The sequence below is a fragment of the Camelina sativa genome, chromosome 2, assembly GCF_030686135.1.
Source record: "Camelina sativa cultivar CO46 ecotype springtype chromosome 2, ASM3068613v1".
In the NCBI taxonomy this organism is placed as follows: Eukaryota; Viridiplantae; Streptophyta; class Magnoliopsida; order Brassicales; family Brassicaceae; genus Camelina; species Camelina sativa.
Window position 1 is genome coordinate 31,341,742 of NC_141881.1, and position 16,357 is coordinate 31,358,098.

At 33.6% G+C, this 16,357-nt stretch overlaps 5 protein-coding genes, 1 long non-coding RNA gene and 1 pseudogene across 6 annotated transcripts; 4 read left to right on the forward strand and 3 right to left on the reverse strand.

Annotated features, from left to right (window-relative positions):
* The first annotated feature begins 3,406 nt into the window (after positions 1 to 3,406).
* LOC104757573 (ethylene-responsive transcription factor ERF122-like) lies at positions 3,407 to 4,025 on the forward strand. The gene has a single exon (XM_087478633.1). It carries the CDS (start codon positions 3,426 to 3,428, stop codon positions 3,954 to 3,956), a length of 531 nt encoding a protein of 176 aa, XP_087334759.1. The 5' UTR covers positions 3,407 to 3,425; the 3' UTR covers positions 3,957 to 4,025.
* A 1,143-nt stretch (positions 4,026 to 5,168) lies between these two features.
* Positions 5,169 to 7,113, forward strand: LOC104745143 (protein RKD3-like). Its single transcript, XM_010466324.3, has 4 exons — positions 5,169 to 5,278; positions 5,362 to 5,522; positions 5,593 to 5,966; positions 6,065 to 7,113. The coding sequence occupies exons 1-4, from the start codon at positions 5,169 to 5,171 to the stop codon at positions 6,251 to 6,253; spliced, it is 834 nt and encodes a 277-aa protein (XP_010464626.2). The 3' UTR covers positions 6,254 to 7,113.
* Positions 6,706 to 7,158, reverse strand: LOC109127589 (uncharacterized). The gene has a single exon (XM_019232535.2). The coding sequence runs from the start codon at positions 7,056 to 7,058 to the stop codon at positions 6,807 to 6,809; it is 252 nt and encodes an 83-aa protein (XP_019088080.1). The 5' UTR covers positions 7,059 to 7,158; the 3' UTR covers positions 6,706 to 6,806.
* A 627-nt stretch (positions 7,159 to 7,785) lies between these two features.
* Positions 7,786 to 9,131, reverse strand: LOC104757584 (putative B3 domain-containing protein At5g66980). Its single transcript, XM_010480333.3, has 3 exons — positions 8,444 to 9,131; positions 8,233 to 8,342; positions 7,786 to 8,149 (listed from the first exon to the last, which is right to left on the reverse strand). Exons 1-3 carry the CDS (start codon positions 8,997 to 8,999, stop codon positions 7,850 to 7,852), a joined length of 966 nt encoding a protein of 321 aa, XP_010478635.1. The 5' UTR covers positions 9,000 to 9,131; the 3' UTR covers positions 7,786 to 7,849.
* A 2,793-nt stretch (positions 9,132 to 11,924) lies between these two features.
* On the forward strand, positions 11,925 to 12,558 carry LOC104745152 (signal recognition particle subunit SRP54 3-like; annotated as a pseudogene).
* Positions 12,559 to 12,930: 372 nt separating this feature from the next.
* LOC104757592 (putative F-box protein At1g20795) lies at positions 12,931 to 14,106 on the reverse strand. Its single transcript, XM_010480346.1, has one exon. The coding sequence runs from the start codon at positions 14,104 to 14,106 to the stop codon at positions 12,931 to 12,933; it is 1,176 nt and encodes a 391-aa protein (XP_010478648.1).
* A 910-nt stretch (positions 14,107 to 15,016) lies between these two features.
* LOC104745162 (uncharacterized) lies at positions 15,017 to 16,098 on the forward strand. The gene is made up of 3 exons (XR_760708.3): positions 15,017 to 15,486; positions 15,567 to 15,643; positions 15,740 to 16,098. It is a non-coding gene; the product is annotated as an uncharacterized LOC104745162 (long non-coding RNA).
* Positions 16,099 to 16,357: the final 259 nt, after the last annotated feature.

Sequence of the window (16,357 nt, forward strand, 5' to 3'; positions counted from 1 at the left end):
TCTTAGGAAGTAAAATATTATATGTGAAAGTGGAAAATGTTATGAGAATATTTGTTGATCTTTTATTTTTAAGATGGTTAATCTAAAGCTATTTGATACTAAGGTTCCTAAAAAATGATACCAATATACAATTAGCATATATTACTCACAAGTCACAACTATAGAAGTCAAATTAATTAATATAGAAAAATGCAACTCATATCATGCTATGATATAAAAAGACATCACAATCTTAACAACATGATTTTTTAAGCATATGATAGTAACATCACAAACTAAATTTACAATAGAGAGACTCATATGTATCGTCTTATAAGAAGAAGTTTTAGTCTACTTTATACACTGTTAATTATAATATAGTAATTTTAAAATGCTACTAATAATCTTAATATAGCGATAATAATTCACTATTATAGAGAGACAAATAATAGCAAAGAAAAAAATGATATTGTATGTGCACCCTCTAAGATGGCACCGACAAAGACAACATTTACAAATCGCTATCGAAACGAAATGATAGCGTTTTTTCGTGTGCTAAAAATACGCATATTTCTTGTAGTGATGTTGAATATATTAAATCATGATAGTTCATTTTTTCATGATGTAGTAGTATTAATATAACCAACAAACACGACAACCCTAGAGTAAATATAAAATATGGTTCAAGGCCCGGACCGAGGCCCAACCCATAGGGTAAGCAAATGAAGCCAAGCATTATGGCATCAAATTTTTTGGAGTATACTTTAGACCAAAAGTTTTGTTTTCTTTTATGTAGAAAAAAATAAAATTATAAGTTCAGTTATTATTATATTTTCTTATAAGTTCAAGTTTTATATAAGAAAAACATATATTTTTCATGTAGATATATCCAATTTGTATAAATATTTAAATGAATATGAAAACATTGAAAAGACAAAAAAATGTGAGCAAGCAAAAGGAACATATTTCGGTTTATGGACTTAAAAACTATCTTATGAAAATAATTTTTTATATTACTATTCTTATTATTTTATTTACTATAATGAAAATGGTTTCTTAAAAACAAATTGGCATAGGTCATCCAAAATTGTCGGACCGGTCCATGGAGATTAGGAAATACATACATAAACACTCTAATGAATAAGTAAATTTGTCAAACATTCTCACATTATATTTTTCTGATGCATTTTTAATGCAAACAATAAACATGATAACCTGCAAAAAAATATTTAAAATTATTCGAGAATACCTATTGAAATATGAAAAATATATAAAAATAATATAATTCTTCATAGGAACCTAATGACTGAAATTAAATAATCATGACTGAAAAAATCTCTTAAAATGAGAGCAATTAGGGACTCAAATTTTATTTTATGGAAAACTGATTGAATTCTCATATTATGAAAAACAAATTGGTAATATCTAATAGGGAATAAATAAGTAAGCAATTATCAAATTACTTACATAAAACATCGCACCATTAGATTATATAGGATTAAACTCCAGAAACTAAACCCAGTAATGGATACTCAGAAATTAAAATTTGACTCAAAATTTTATGAATTTATAAGAGAATTTTGAGAACACGTAAACATCTACAATCTAACATAATTTAGATTCCTTTCTTGCTTATGAATCATTTATAAGAGTGGAAACCCATAAATAATTTTTTTACATAATTTAGAATCCGTTCTTGCTGTGAATCATACATAAGATTGAAACATATTTTTATAATGTCAAAATAACCTATAATCAGATTGTTCCTAAGATGAAACCACAAACTGATAAATGGTGGGTTTATATTGGGAGGATCTAATTGAAGAAGAGAAGAAGGAAATGTTAAGAGTTTTTTTTTTGTTTTATGGGCTTTTAGTGAATTAGGTCCAAAGTATAAATGAATTTAGTTAATTAGGTCTAAACAATAAAAATGTACAGGTGTTAGATAGATAATAGGCCAAGTGTCATCTTCTTAGCAAAAGTTGAGAAAAACCTTCTCATATTATATAAGATTGAACCTATAGTTGATCAATTTCAGCTCAATCTCGAAAGGTATAAAAAAATGGATTTAATGTTGACTTACATATACTAATCAGTCGTTTGTCAAAAAAAAAAATATATATATATATATATACTAATCAGTCTAATCTGTATAAGTATGGAATGTTGACTTATAAATACTTATGATCTATATTATGTACAAGCTAAATCGGTATAAATTTGTATACCAATTCGATACTCGAAAGTGACATTAACTTATTTTCCTTTTTTGCAACTGATGATATACAATTCGAAAGTGACATGTAACTTTTTTTCCTTTTTTTGTCAGTTGATGATATACAATTCGAAAGACCAATTACAACATCCACATGCAACTTAAGAAAAAAAAAAAAAAAAAAGACGGGTAAATAGTTCATCTATGTATAAGCTGAGAGTTTTTATTTGGGTGGATCGGAGTTAAATTCTGAAAATTATAGTTACAGTCTACAAAATATAAAAGAAAAGTGAATTTATGAAGTGTGAAATATGAATTGTGATAATCGAAACTATAACCATTGTGTGCCCCTTTGTTTTTTTTCGGTTGCAACGTCGCGCCGCGTGGACTACATGGAACCCACATGTGAATTAACAACGTGCTACCTTTATGTAGTAGTACCATTTGCTTTTTCCTTCCTACTTTATGTCTAGTAGTGGCACTTAAAATTAGTTTTTGCCACTCAATTTTGTAACTCAAACGGATCGTGTGAAAACATATAGTATAATCAGTGTAATGAATATAAAACGGACTGACTAAAGCGATACAAATCGAATGAAAACAAAAAAATATTTGTCGAATCATTGATTAGCTAGAATCTAAGGGTGGTATGAATATAATAATTATTGTCGAGACTTTTTTTTTTTTTGTCAATCAGATTCATTTCATTTAAAACTGAACAGTCGCATACATATAAACGTTTTTATATGTAATTTTGTGGACAACCATGGTATACACAGTTAACTCAATTTCCCTAGTATTTTTTTTTCGATGATTTTTACCATATAATTATAATTAACCTATACCCAATTACTTATAGTTTCTGTTACTTCTGTATAAAGTTAAATAGTATATATGTATCTTTGATGTATATTTTATTTCTTCATAATAGATATACGATATTAACTGTAACTACACAGAGCGTAAAACATGATTGTCATGAACCTTTTGTTTTTGAACTTACATATAAAACGTTGACCCATTTGGTGCTTAAACAAACACGAGCGGAAATGACTTTCTTCGTCGTCAAGTATCTTATTTCGGCCTACATCGTAACTTTGAGACATAAATGGTAACAAGTACAATTCATTCCCTTGCCTATATATAAACCCCCTACTCGGTCAGTTTGTTTTCTCAATCTTCACACCACTTTGGATCCTTTGTAGCCAGCCCTTCATGATTACCGTCAAAAATGAATTCTTCAAAAACGGATTGTTCAGAAAATGTTCTCTCAAACGATCAAAACGAAAATGTCACCGCTGTTGCATCACTACCACCTCCTTCTTCTTCGTACTTGACTAGGGATCAAGAGCATGGGATCATGGTCTCTGCTCTGCGACAAGTGATATCCAATTCCGTAGGTCACACGTCATCATCAAACTTGATCGTTGCCGAAGCAGCTCTTCCGCCTCCGGACGCTGGCCCTTGTCCTCTCTGTGGCGTCACGGGTTGCTACGGCTGCACGTTCCAACGGCCTCGAGGAGAGATGAGGAAGGAGAAGAAATACAAAGGAGTGAGGCAAAAGCCATCGGGTAAATGGGCGGCGGAGATATGGGACCCGAGTATGAAAGCAAGGAAGTGGCTTGGAGCGTTTCCGACGGCGGAGATGGCGGCGAGTGCTTACAACGACGCGGCGGCTAAACTTGTCGAGAGAACATCGGCAAGACGTGGTACAACGAACGGAGAAGGAATGAAGGATTTAAGCGGTGGAGGAGTTGACTGAGAAATATAGTTTTGGTCGGTGATCATACACGGCAAGGTGGAAACGTTATATTTACCATTGAAAACTAAATCTAAGCCAGAGTTATACATATACAATACTACTCTTTACGCTTTCATTGAGATCGATTTTTCTGGTTTTTACTATTTATTGATTTTCAATTGTATTGGTTTTTTTAATAAAAAACTTTTTAAGATTTTTTTTATGTGCTATAACTTATGTTCATCAAGCAATGAAGTTTAAAGTATATGAATGGAAGATATATTGAAAAACTGAATTCATAATTATTGGGAATGATTTTAGTGACAAAAATGAAAAATAATGCGTAGCACACATTATCTATCATTGGGAAAATAAAAACGGTTACGGTAAAAACACAAGTACATTTCTAAAAGAGATGGACGTTTGCTATGATATTATAATGGAGTACCAGTTTTGCATGGTAACGTGTTGTGGTAACTAATCAAAATAGATTATATATTTATATATACTTACCACTTACCAGAAGAGAGAAGATCATTGTCCTTGGCAATATTCACTTCTAACGAAATTAGTTAGTACAGTGTATTGTGAATTTACCATTTGATATATATTGTAGATTGCATAGTTTATATTTACACACATACATTGATCGCACCAGCCACCGGCTACCGTATTGACCTTGCATGTAACACATCACTTTTTTTTTCACAACAAATATATCAATATTTATTAAATACTGTATATAAATATACGTCCTTGGAGAGTAGTGTGATTTTCATGATTATTTTTGAAAAAAGAGAAGATTTTAAAGATGGCAACAAGCAAAGATATCATGAGGTCGCACTGCATGTGATGGGATGGGGAACCTAAAGCCTATGAAATTTTTGAACGTTTACAACTTACGGCCTATTATTAATAGATATAATTAGCATTAATTATAATGACTTATCCCTATTAACCAAAATAATCAACACTAATCATTAATTTCTACTTACTATCTCTCTCGTAACTTACAGTAAACATATATTGATTTTGACGGCTCACCATCTCCGAGACCGAAATACCCATTTCCCACTTCTCATGTACTTTCTCTATCTATGCATATACTTTTAATATGGAGTACATTCCAAAACTCATTTATATATATACATGTACAAGCACATGATTCATTTCATCCTTCTAATTAAGACAGAAGAACGTTACATTAATCTATCTATCCCCTTTCAATCAAAAATGGCTGATCAGAAACCTCTTATGATCTGGTCAGAGGCCAACAACTTTGAATCATTCATTCAACAAGACATATTCACGTTTCTCGATCAATCACTTTTCATCGACCAAAAGTAAGTCACTTATGGTTAAACAATTAAATGATTTGCTTGCGTTAAACGAATCTAAGATGCTTTTTTTCTTTTTTATTTTTGAGTTTTTGCAGCTATTTCATTAATCCTTTTAAGGATTTCCAAACTCAAAGTTGGTTTTCTTTCCAAGATAGCATTGTTCATCCTTACTCTACTACCTTTGCGGCTGATCATACGTTTCTGGCTTCCCTTGATCTTGAAGCCATCTCTAGTACTTTCTCTCTAGGTATATGGATACACACACACATATATGCATGCATGCTTGGACGATAACATTAATTTATATTGTGTAGCAGATGTATTGAGCGGATGGTGGAATGAAGAAAATGGTAACTACAATAATCAGGTCGAACCAATTTCAAGAAGTACTAATAGCATGGGAGATCCAAATATGGAGAAAGTATGTTATGAAGATGATAGCACAAAGACATTAAAAGAGACAAGAAGCCAGAAGAGGATAATAGTGAAGAGGCGATATAAAGAAGATATGGTCAGTAGTAAATTGTCAAGGGAAATGATGAAGCAGTACTTCTACATGCCGATAGCTAAAGCAGCCAAGGAGCTTAACATTGGAATAACTCTCCTGAAGAAAAAATGTCGTGAGTTAGGTATTCCTCGATGGCCTCACCGTAAGCTCTCGAGCCTTAACACTCTAATTACTAACCTCAAGGTACGTCAACAGAGATATATCTTTATATAACATAATCAATCGACCTGCTTATCATATTTGGGATTACACTTTATATATGTGATTGTCTTTTTGGAAAGGACTCATTACGGAATACGGAGGGAGAAACGAACAAGAGTAAGCTGAGGAACGCTTTGGAGCTTTTGGAGATGGAGAAGAAGATGATTGAGGAGGTTCCTAATTGGGAATTTGGAGACAAGACTAAGAGGTTAAGGCAGGCTTCCTTCAAGGCTAATTACAAAAGGAGAGGAGTCTTCTCGTCTTCTTGATAAGAGCAAAGAGCTCGTCTCTACTGTGTTGTGATCTAACCTTCAGTGACTTAAGTTTATGATGCTACTACGTATACTACTGTTTGTGTCGTGCCTGGTCGTGTAAGACGAAGAAGAGTGATGTTGATGGAGTTATACGTGTCAACACTAGTCTCTTTTGATGCTAGGTTAATTCTCATGAAACTTGGTTTTGGGATTAGACGAGTATGTACTATGTATCATTCCAGTTTTTTTTTTTTTTTTTTTTGACTTTTTTGGTTTTCTAGTATTTGTGTTGGTCTTTGGGCTTCTAAAATCGAATGCGAAATCCACATTTGGGCTTTTAAATAAGACTTTGAGAAGCCCAAACAATTAATAATCACGCATGGCCCAATTTATCCACTGCACCGCTTCCCAATAAGGCAATAATTAAATCGCTAAAGATCAACGGTGATCATCAAAACTCTACGCACTAGAAATTAAACAAGTTGTATTTTTGGATACTAATTTCGATTACACGAATAGACAAGAGAGAGTAACATAAACAACACACGTGCATGACACGTGACAAAACTCACGGACAAGAGAAGACATCGCCACCATCAATCCAGTGAAGATCAGCGTCGACGGTGGCTCCGTTATTAGCGGCGGTGGTGTGGAGAAGACTCTTGATTTTGTAAATACATTTGTGGTTGCGGATGCGGTTAAGAACGGCTTTTTTGTTCAGCGTCTGCGTTTGCGTTTCAGACGATTTCAAGTGTAGCTGCTTGGACACTTGCTCCTCTTTCAAACTTATCTCCTCTTCTTTCAAAGTCACAAACTCCATTGAAGCTTTTCGATAGTTTTTTGTTGTTGATGGAACAAAGAAAGTATTATTGTGTAGTAAACAACACACACTCTCGTGTGTATTTATATATATTTAGTGGATTGGTGAGACTTCGCATTCAGATATTTGTAAGTTGTTTATTATTTATCTTTTTTTGTGGGGAGATAATCGTATTACATTGGGCCTTGGTCCCGTTGGTTCTGTGAAAACCGGTGGCTGATTTGGCTTTTCGTTAGTTTATTTATACCATAAGAAAGAAACTAAGAAAAGGACAAAAACTATGTGCTCTCCTACGTGCATTCGTCTTAGCTTTTGTATTATTCTATTTTGCTTGCAATTAGTGCCTTCTTAATGCCTTAAATGGTATTTTAGTTTGTTGTCATTGCTTGCGTAACAGAGACAAAACGACATTGTATTTTTTACAATTAACATAGTATAATCTTATTGATTAATTTGAACGACATATTTTATATTCTCTACTAAATAAGAGTAAGATGGAATAGTCGAGTGATGAATTAGCGTAAATTATGTTATGTTCTGTTATGTATTAATACAGATTCACCGTTGATCAATCATATCATCAACCAAAACCTATATCCGTTAAAAAAAAAGGCTAGGCTATTTTGAAGTCACACTAGCTTGCTAAATATACTCAATTCGTTTTAATTATGGGATAATTTGGAATTTTCTAACTGATGCAAAAATCTAAATTGATGCAACTATATAATAGTAACAAAAAAGATTCATTAAAGAAGTCAAACATAACACAGAGTTGTATACTTTTAAGGGGTTTACATAGCAAGAACTTGGTATTTATTTGTTGTCAAAGTGGTAGGCAATCTCTCACTGACAAGACGAACTTGAATCTCGTTGCATCTCCCACTCCTTGGGATTATAAACTCGAATAAAAACTTGTGGTTCTTCCTCAACTTGTGGCTTTTACAGAAAGCCAACCATGTTGCAGACGAGAACCTTTGTCCTCTACCGTGATTCTCAACCTTCAAAGGCCACTTCTTTCCATCTTCATCACAAAGCTCAAGTTCTTCCTCCAATTCGATCCCATTCGATTTCAGAAAAGTTGTCGGTATTTCCTAGCAAAACATAGAAATTGATATTAGGTAAACCATTAATTAAGACAGATTTTATAAAATTGGTTACGTTCTTTTAAACTCACCAGTTTCTGATATGAACTGCTTGTAATATTCCTTAGAAAATGTGGATTCTTGGGTTTATAAACCGATTCTTCAGCTCCATCCTCAGGAAACGATGATATGTCACAAGGATCTACATTACACCGAACAATATATATGATTCAAAACACTTGAAAACTTGAATGAAGAAAAAAAAAAGTCAAAAATAAAAACCCAAAAATTAATGTAAATTACCTCCAGCCCGGTTAACTGTTTTCTGAATCTTCTCACGATGTTCCGGTTTGGTTTTGCTAGTTGATTCATACTGATCCGGTTTATCGTTGATCGAATCGTGTTCCCGTTTCCGCTTATTGCCACAATCTTTCCTACTTTCCGGTTTAGTAAAAGTATCATCAACCGGTTCATTGTCAACAGAAACCCTAGTTCCTTCCGTGGTTGTGACGCCACCAACATCTCTTTTAATTCCGTCTTGAGCGAAAACCGTAACGGAGAATCTCGAATCGCCGTCGTAGCGAAACACAAGAAAGTCTCCGAATTCAAGAGATTGATCTGTTACGAAACTCTCCCAACCTTTTTTGAACCAAACACAGAATCTTTCGTCTGTGTCTTCTGTTTCTGTCTCTACACGCCACAACTGTCCGATCTCATCGAGTAAGAACGCTTCTTTAGGTAATGGCTTCCCTAACCCTAATAATAAGTCGATGAATGCTGGAGGAATCACCAGTTCGTGAGAACTAAATTCGGGGAGAAAGACCTTGAAAAATTCCAAGTCTTTACCAGTTTCAACCATGATTTCTTCTGTAATCCGAGTATTTTTTTTTTTGGTATTGATTGAATTTTAAAAGCAAAGATCTTCTTGGAAAAGACGAGAGGATATAAAACTTGTGTATGTTCTAAAGTCAGACTAGGGATTTGAGAGATATATAGAGAGAGAAAAAAAAAAGAGGAAATTTAGCTTTTCTCTGCCCTAATTTCTTATTTATGTATCTATATACTAATATATATTTTTTTAAGTATATTTTGGGTTCTACCTTTTTAGTTTTGCTTATTTAAAATTTTAGTCTCTATAAAATTGCACTAAAAGCAATAAGTAAAATATAGTAAATTGACAAAATCCATTTTTTTATAGAAAGTAATTAATTCTACCTAAATTCTTTATTAAAAGTAAATTTGTTTTCTATATATGTGTCCCAAAATAATAATAATAAAAAAAAATCAATCATTACACTGTATTGTATACACTGACAAATAAACAATCTAGTTAAATTAAATAATCATATATTAAATAATACAATAATAGTATTATTTTAAATAAATACAAAATATTATTTTGATTAATTATACATTATACAAACAGTTATATTTCATAATTTTAGTGTTTTATCCTGATAAAATTATAATTCTTTAAAATAATTGTATCATTGCTTAAATATAAAAATACTAAAAATTAAATATATATAATTTGATTACTAAATTAAATACCGTTAAAATCAAACATCATTATAAATAAAATTAAATAATTGTCTCGTGGTGTACCACGGCTTAAATTTTAGTTAATGTGATTTTTACAACAACTTTAAAGACACTTTATCAAGGCCCATAAACATACCAACCACACCCGGGCCAATCCTGCCGATTTGGTGTATAATACCGCCAATATATTGCCGAACATATTTATATTGGAAAATAGAAAAATATAGACATATTAAAATATGTCACATAATACTATAATTAAAATAAAATAAAAATCAGTAAAACAAAATCTGTGTACTTTTAAGTCATCTAGGGGTGAAAGAAAATTAAACATATATGTTAGTTAACTTTCTTACAAAAATTAGAATAATAGTGGATAATGGAAAAAAGCTCTTTATATATAAAAGTTGAAATAAGTAACATATAGATTAATAGATACTTATGTGTGTATCGATGATAAAGAATTAGTGCTGTTTTTAAAAAAAAAAAAATCGATAGGATTAGTAAGAACCAATTTGGAATTTGGAAAAATAATAATTTCTTTACAAAAAATATTTATTGCAACTATAAATAAGAAATAACAGTAATACAAAAACATTCACTAATTTTATTTGTCCAGTAAAAAAGCCTTGTTAAAGCCAATAATATATGATCATCTTATTGAATTGATGAGGTTGTGCGTTATTTGTCCAAGTGTCTAAAGCAATATCATGTTACTGTGAGAAATCAAATCAACGGTTCTTAAATCATTGTTCACAAACAAATGTTAAATCCTCTAAAGAATCGCTGGGTGAATTTCCTAAATATTATGATAAATGAAATTATTAATAAATTATTATTTATGATTAATGATGATTATATATTTTTAAAATAAAATAATCATTAATAAATGTGTAATTAGTTATGTGATAAAATGAGTTGTAAACTTATAATTTTTGTAACGAAGATTTAAATGTAAAATGTCAAAGTTATATGATAATAAGATGTTGATGAATAATCACGCTTGGCCCAATTTATCCATTGCACCGCTTTCCAAAAAATTACTTGCATCGCTTGGCCCAAAAAAATTATAATATTCGTTTTTGTTTTTTGCACCGCTTGGCCCAAAAAATTATAATATTCACCGCTTAGCCCAAAAAATTACTTGCACCGCTTGATTTTTTTGGTAGTGATTGAATTTTAAAAGCAAAATCACTTGTGTGATGTTCAAAAGTCTGACTAGGGATTTGAGAGATATATAGAGAGAGAGAAAAAAATAAAAAGGAAGTTTAGCTATACAATTTACCAGGCCCAATCCTCCCGATTTGGGTCAATGTATCTGTGAACCGTTTAGTGGGTAAGGATTCCTCCCTCAATCGGAGGTTTCGTGATATTCCAAACAACATTCTCTAGCAGAATTGCTGGAGTCGAGCCACCTAAGAAGCAAAGTGGACAACCTGATGACCACTGATTAAAGAGATTAATTTCCTGGATGGCGTTGGAGGAACTGAGAGGTCAGCTAGGCCTGTCCTTATGAAAAGATGCGTGAAACAAGCAACAAGGATGTGGTGAATGCTAAAGAGTTGCTTGAAGGAAATCTAATCTACCAGGTTGCTTCTTGTAATCTCCTTAGTGGTTTTGATTTCTTGACCTAACTTGGAACCGCACCACTTCAGATTATCTTAGCTGATCTCTCTAGTAAGCTAGATCCGGGAAAAGCCTGAACCTTGTTGGGATACAATCCAAGTCCCATATCTGAAGTTTAAAGAGACTATAATTAATATATAAAGGGTTAGGGTCAATCTACTAATTGCCAATTGGTTTTTAGTTAGAAGCCCAAGATAAGCCCAAATTTAACATGGTATCAGAGCCCAAGGTTAAAAATTCTGGTGGACCTAGAAAAGTGGATATGAACATACCTCTTGTTAACCCAAGTAATGGGGGCCCAAGAAGGGGTCTATTATCGGTCCAAGTGAGATCGGTTCGAGATGGAGTTATCATCTCGAGGAGACGTGTTAATATCCCACATGTGGTCCTTGGTTTGAAGGGGAGATTGTTGGGATACAATCCAAGTCCCACATCTGAAGTTTAAAGAAACTATAATTAATATATAAAGGGTTAGGGTCAATCTACTAATTGCCAATTGGTTTTTAGTTAGAAGTCCAAGATAAGCCCAAATTTAACAAACCTAGCATAGTCATGATCATCTAGGAACGAGGTCAGTACTCTAGGTGTTGACAAAACCAAAACGTACTTATGAAATATGAGTACTCTAGGTGTTGACAAAATTAAAACGTGTGCCAAGTATGCTCGCTATCACCGGGAAGAAGGGGTTCAACTTCAGGCCAGCTTTAGTGTGTGCTGCTGATGATACTTTCAAGATCAATGCTTTTAATCGGCTAAAGAAAGCTGCGGAAGATGAGGTTCTAGTTTACGGAAGGTACACAGATTATAGAGAGAATAAACAAATACTCTGTTTTCTAGTTTCTTATCTCTGCATAGTTTTACAATTTTCAGCATCACGTCAGATCCTGCACAAGGAATTGAGAAGTTCAAGAAAGCAAAGCGTGATCTTATAACTGTGGACACCAGTGTCCGGCATAAGAGATGCGCCAATTAGCCGAATCATTGGTGTGCTCATGTGCTCTCGTTTTTGTATCCTTGTTGTTGATGGTTGTCAGCTAAAAATTGTTATATATGTTATGGATAGCTGTATTGGTCAAGCTGCATTTAATCAAGCCCAAGCATTCAAACGAAGTTTCACTCTTGGAGCTGTCATTGTTACTAGTAATATATAAACGGCAACTCTAAGGCCTGTGTTGCTAATGCTATCGACGCGTAACTAAAAGCATTAGACAAGTTTTATTCTTTTCATATTTATAAGGTCTCTTTTTCAAGTGCCTGAAACTATTCATGCGCACGCATGATGTTTTTCTTTTTTCTTGATGTTGCCAAGTGTTGCAGCAGCAAAGTGTCCCATGATATTAGCTGAAACAGGAGAGAGAAGAGTGAGGAGTTTGAAGCTGAGCACCCTTTTTCGACCGTCTCTTGAGTAAGCAACTTCCTTACTGATCTCTTACCCTTGTTTGCTTGGAAACTCATGATTAGTCCACTTTTGTGAAGAAAACTAATGAGTAATGATATGTATCTTTTGCAAAAAGCCTTGACAAATTGTTTGATGTTTGTTACAAGAGAGAGAGAGAGAGAGAGAGAGAGCAGAAAAAATTAAAAGAATTCAGTACGAGAGGTGTAAGTTTGTGATTAGAAAATCAACCAACACGAGACTTGGCTCTTTTTACATAGCCCACGTTACCTTCCCATTCATAGACACAGAATGACCTCATTTTTAGAGAAGGAATATTCATATGCTTCAAACACGACGATAGACGCTTGATGAGTGTAGAAGTTTGAGGCTGCACTTGAAACAGCAAATTTTGCTCTCCTATCAAGTTGTTTAATCCAATCACAGCGAACGAAGACGGCCTAAACTGAAAAACATCTTCATTATTACTATTGCTCAACCCTTGTATGATTGTCCACTTGTTAGCTCTCAAGTCGTACTCATGAAACACCATTGCGTCCTTGGTAGCCTCGGTCAAAACTAAAAACTTCCCGTCGTAAGCAGCCACTTTCCACGACATGGACGACATCATCCTCTTTTTTTGGTCCAACGCTACCTTATTCGGTATCAGTCTAATGAGTACCCACTTGGTGGAGTTCTCTAAGGCATAAACGCAAATAACTTCCTCTGTCGCGGCTAACAGAGTTAGCCCTGGCGCGGAGCAGAACAATGCTTTAGAGTTTGGAAATTCAGCTTGGAGCAGGTGTGCTTCCTCAGTCACGGTGTTGAACGCTACGATGCTTCCGTCGTTTCTTAACCAGTAAAGAACTTGGTCCAAGTAAATAGGTCTCATACCCTTCACCAGCTCGCTTGAGTGGCAAGTAATTGTCGTTTTCGGTAGTACCCAATACGAATCTCCTAGACTAACCTCGAATTGATACATCGTTTTTGCCTCCTCCTCCTTTTCCTCGATTAAGCAGACGATTTTGAACCTCAGCGTGTTTGGATCGACCTCATCGACCGTAAACCCGATCCCCACACGTTTCTCCGGATCAATAATTTCTCCACCGCTAAACATCTTCGCAAAGAGACTTGACCAAGTATAGTTCACGAGTCGGTACTTCCTTGTGATAGGGTTTACAACAAAGAGTTTCTCAAGGAAGACTAGAAGAAGGCCGGAGCAGCAACCGAGAAGCATAAAGTCGCCGGAGGAGACGTTCTGATTGGGGATGGGAAGCAAAAACGATTTGTATTCCTTCTCAAAATAAGGGTCCTCGGACATATGCCGCCGGAAATATCTATTTGTGCACCGCATCATCGTCATATCTCTGCGGTCCAACCTAAAGAGAATCTCGTTGAGCAGAAGCCAAGGTAGGCCGTCCATGACGGAAAAGAGAGAGATAGTAACTAGCTACGGCTCTCGTGGTTTCTTGTTGCGCAAACATATGTAAAAAAACTTCAACCAATTAAATTTAGAAATTATGTTGTGGAAAATTTCAAATTTATCTAATCTTAAAAGAATAATTAAAAAGGGGAAAAATCAAAATATTTTTATTTGTCGATTAAAAAAAAGAAATATAATGAAAAGTATATTTTTTCAAATAGAATTACAAAAATTAAATTCCTCAAAGTTTTACGTGTTAGGATATAATAACAAATTTGAGGAAGAATAATGAACTTATATGAATTTTGATTAAAGATAAAAAAAAAAAAAAGAAAAAAACTTATGTCAATCAAGAAAAAAAAAAGAGTCAAATATGATTAAAAGGATCAAATTTATTCAAATAAGAACAATACTTACCTCCCTATTCACCACATATTAGTTTAACCAATGAAAATAGAACAATATGTCATGTAATACTATATGTAAAATAAAAAATGTCATGTAATACTATAATTAAAATAAAAAATCAGTAAAACAAGATCTGTGTACTTAAATCATCTGGGGGTGCACGAAAGATTGTTTGGATTGTTGGGAAAGAAAATTAAACATATACTATGTTCTTACAAAAGTTAGAATAATAGTGGATAATGGAAAAAAGTTTTTATATTTAAAATTTGAAATAAATACCCTATAGATTAATAGACATGTGATGTGGGTATCGATGATAAAGAATAAGTGATTAGTAAGAACCAATTTGGAATTTGGAAAACATTAATTTCTTTACAAAAATATTTATGCAACTATAAATAAGAAATAACAGTAACACAAAAACATTCACTAATTTTATTTACCCAGTAAAAAAAAGCCGTGTTAAAGCCAATAATATATGATCAGCTTGTTGAATTGATTAGCCAATTGGCGAGGCTGTGCGTTATTTGTTCAATTGTCTAAAGCAGCTAGCAAAATTGAAAACTGTTGAAGAGGTTTATTCACTTGTGCAGTCTCTTACTTTCGAAGAACGACCAAAACAAATTATCATTCCCAAAAAAATGCTAAATCTTTTTGAGACTCGCTTGGTGGATTTCCCAAACATTGGGATAAAGGCAAGTGAACTCCTCCTGTTTCCGGCTTTTCTTAAGAGAGGGGAATTCAGTGATCTCATATCAGAAGCCGCCAAACCAATGATGGTGCGCTTCTTTGTGTATGACGATTGGTTGGAGAGTGTGACTTCGCAAGTGGCTTTCTCAAGACTCATTCTGATCCTTCGTCCTCTTCATGTAAACACTGAGAGGGCAAATCTGTTGTTGAAGCCCGAAGAGTCTGTTGTCACTGCACCAAAACATCTCTGGCCCCCCCTTTACCGTAGATGAATGGATGAAGGTAAGTTTTTAGTCCTTTCTTTAGATTCAACTACTAGTGTGTGTTTGCTTTATTTGAATCATGTTGTCTGTTTTCAACAGGTAGAGTTTTATCTGAGTGATCTCATTTACCCTGGCTACGTCAAGCAGAGCACTATTCTCACAAGATGAAAAGCTCGGTATTATACTTCTTAATGCACATGCATGATGTTTCTAACTATTTTTCTTTTTCTTTTTGATGCTAAACTTAGAACGGGTCGTTTTTGTTACTGCAGGTTGCTGTGTTGGGTGGAATGTGGAAGAATCTCAAAGCTGGAATTGTGTACATAGAGATGAAATCAACCTTCAACCTTCATATCCATGCCAACATACTCAAATGTCATTACAAAGGTTTCATGAAGGCAATGCTTCTGGATATAAAATTGTATGTAATAAACTGAAAATGAGAAACAGAGTCAAAGGTGGGTTTGGGCGTATGCATCTTTTGCAAAAAACCTTGACAAATTGTTTGATGTTTGTTACAAGAGAGAGAGAGAGAGCAAAAAAAAATATGATGAAAAAATTAAAAGAATTCCATACGAGAGGTGTAAGTTTTTGATTAGAAAAACCAACACGAGACTTGGCTCTTTTTACATAGGCCACGTTACCTTTCATTTCATAGAGACACAAAATGACCTCTTTTTTCATATGCTTAGTGATCTCTTTTAGCCTTCTAAATTCTAAGAGCATCACCATTGGTTGCATTTAAGGAAAGTTGCTAAAAACATTAATTTGACTAAAGGTGAATAAAATTTGAAGTTAACAAACTTCTTAAGAAACTTTCTATTTTTATTGTCCATTGGTAGTATCTAAAAATGTGGTCTTTAATTTAAATTTATTATTTTGGAAATTAT

Coding starts and splice junctions, on each gene's coding strand:
- LOC104757573 (XM_087478633.1), top strand. CDS start 3,426: ATGAATTCTTCAAAAACGGATTGTTCAGAAAATGTTCTCTCAAACGAT.
- LOC104745143 (XM_010466324.3), top strand. CDS start 5,169: ATGGCTGATCAGAAACCTCTTATGATCTGGTCAGAGGCCAACAACTTT. Junction 5,279..5,361: donor TCACTTTTCATCGACCAAAA/GTAAGTCACTTA, acceptor TTTATTTTTGAG/TTTTTGCAGCTATTTCATTA. Junction 5,523..5,592: donor CTCTAGTACTTTCTCTCTAG/GTATATGGATAC, acceptor ATTGTGTAGCAG/ATGTATTGAGCGGATGGTGG.
- LOC109127589 (XM_019232535.2), bottom strand. CDS start 7,058: ATGGAGTTTGTGACTTTGAAAGAAGAGGAGATAAGTTTGAAAGAGGAG.
- LOC104757584 (XM_010480333.3), bottom strand. CDS start 8,999: ATGGTTGAAACTGGTAAAGACTTGGAATTTTTCAAGGTCTTTCTCCCC. Junction 8,343..8,443: donor AACAGTTAACCGGGCTGGAG/GTAATTTACATT, acceptor GGTGTAATGTAG/ATCCTTGTGACATATCATCG. Junction 8,150..8,232: donor GCAGTTCATATCAGAAACTG/GTGAGTTTAAAA, acceptor ATGTTTTGCTAG/GAAATACCGACAACTTTTCT.
- LOC104757592 (XM_010480346.1), bottom strand. CDS start 14,106: ATGGACGGCCTACCTTGGCTTCTGCTCAACGAGATTCTCTTTAGGTTG.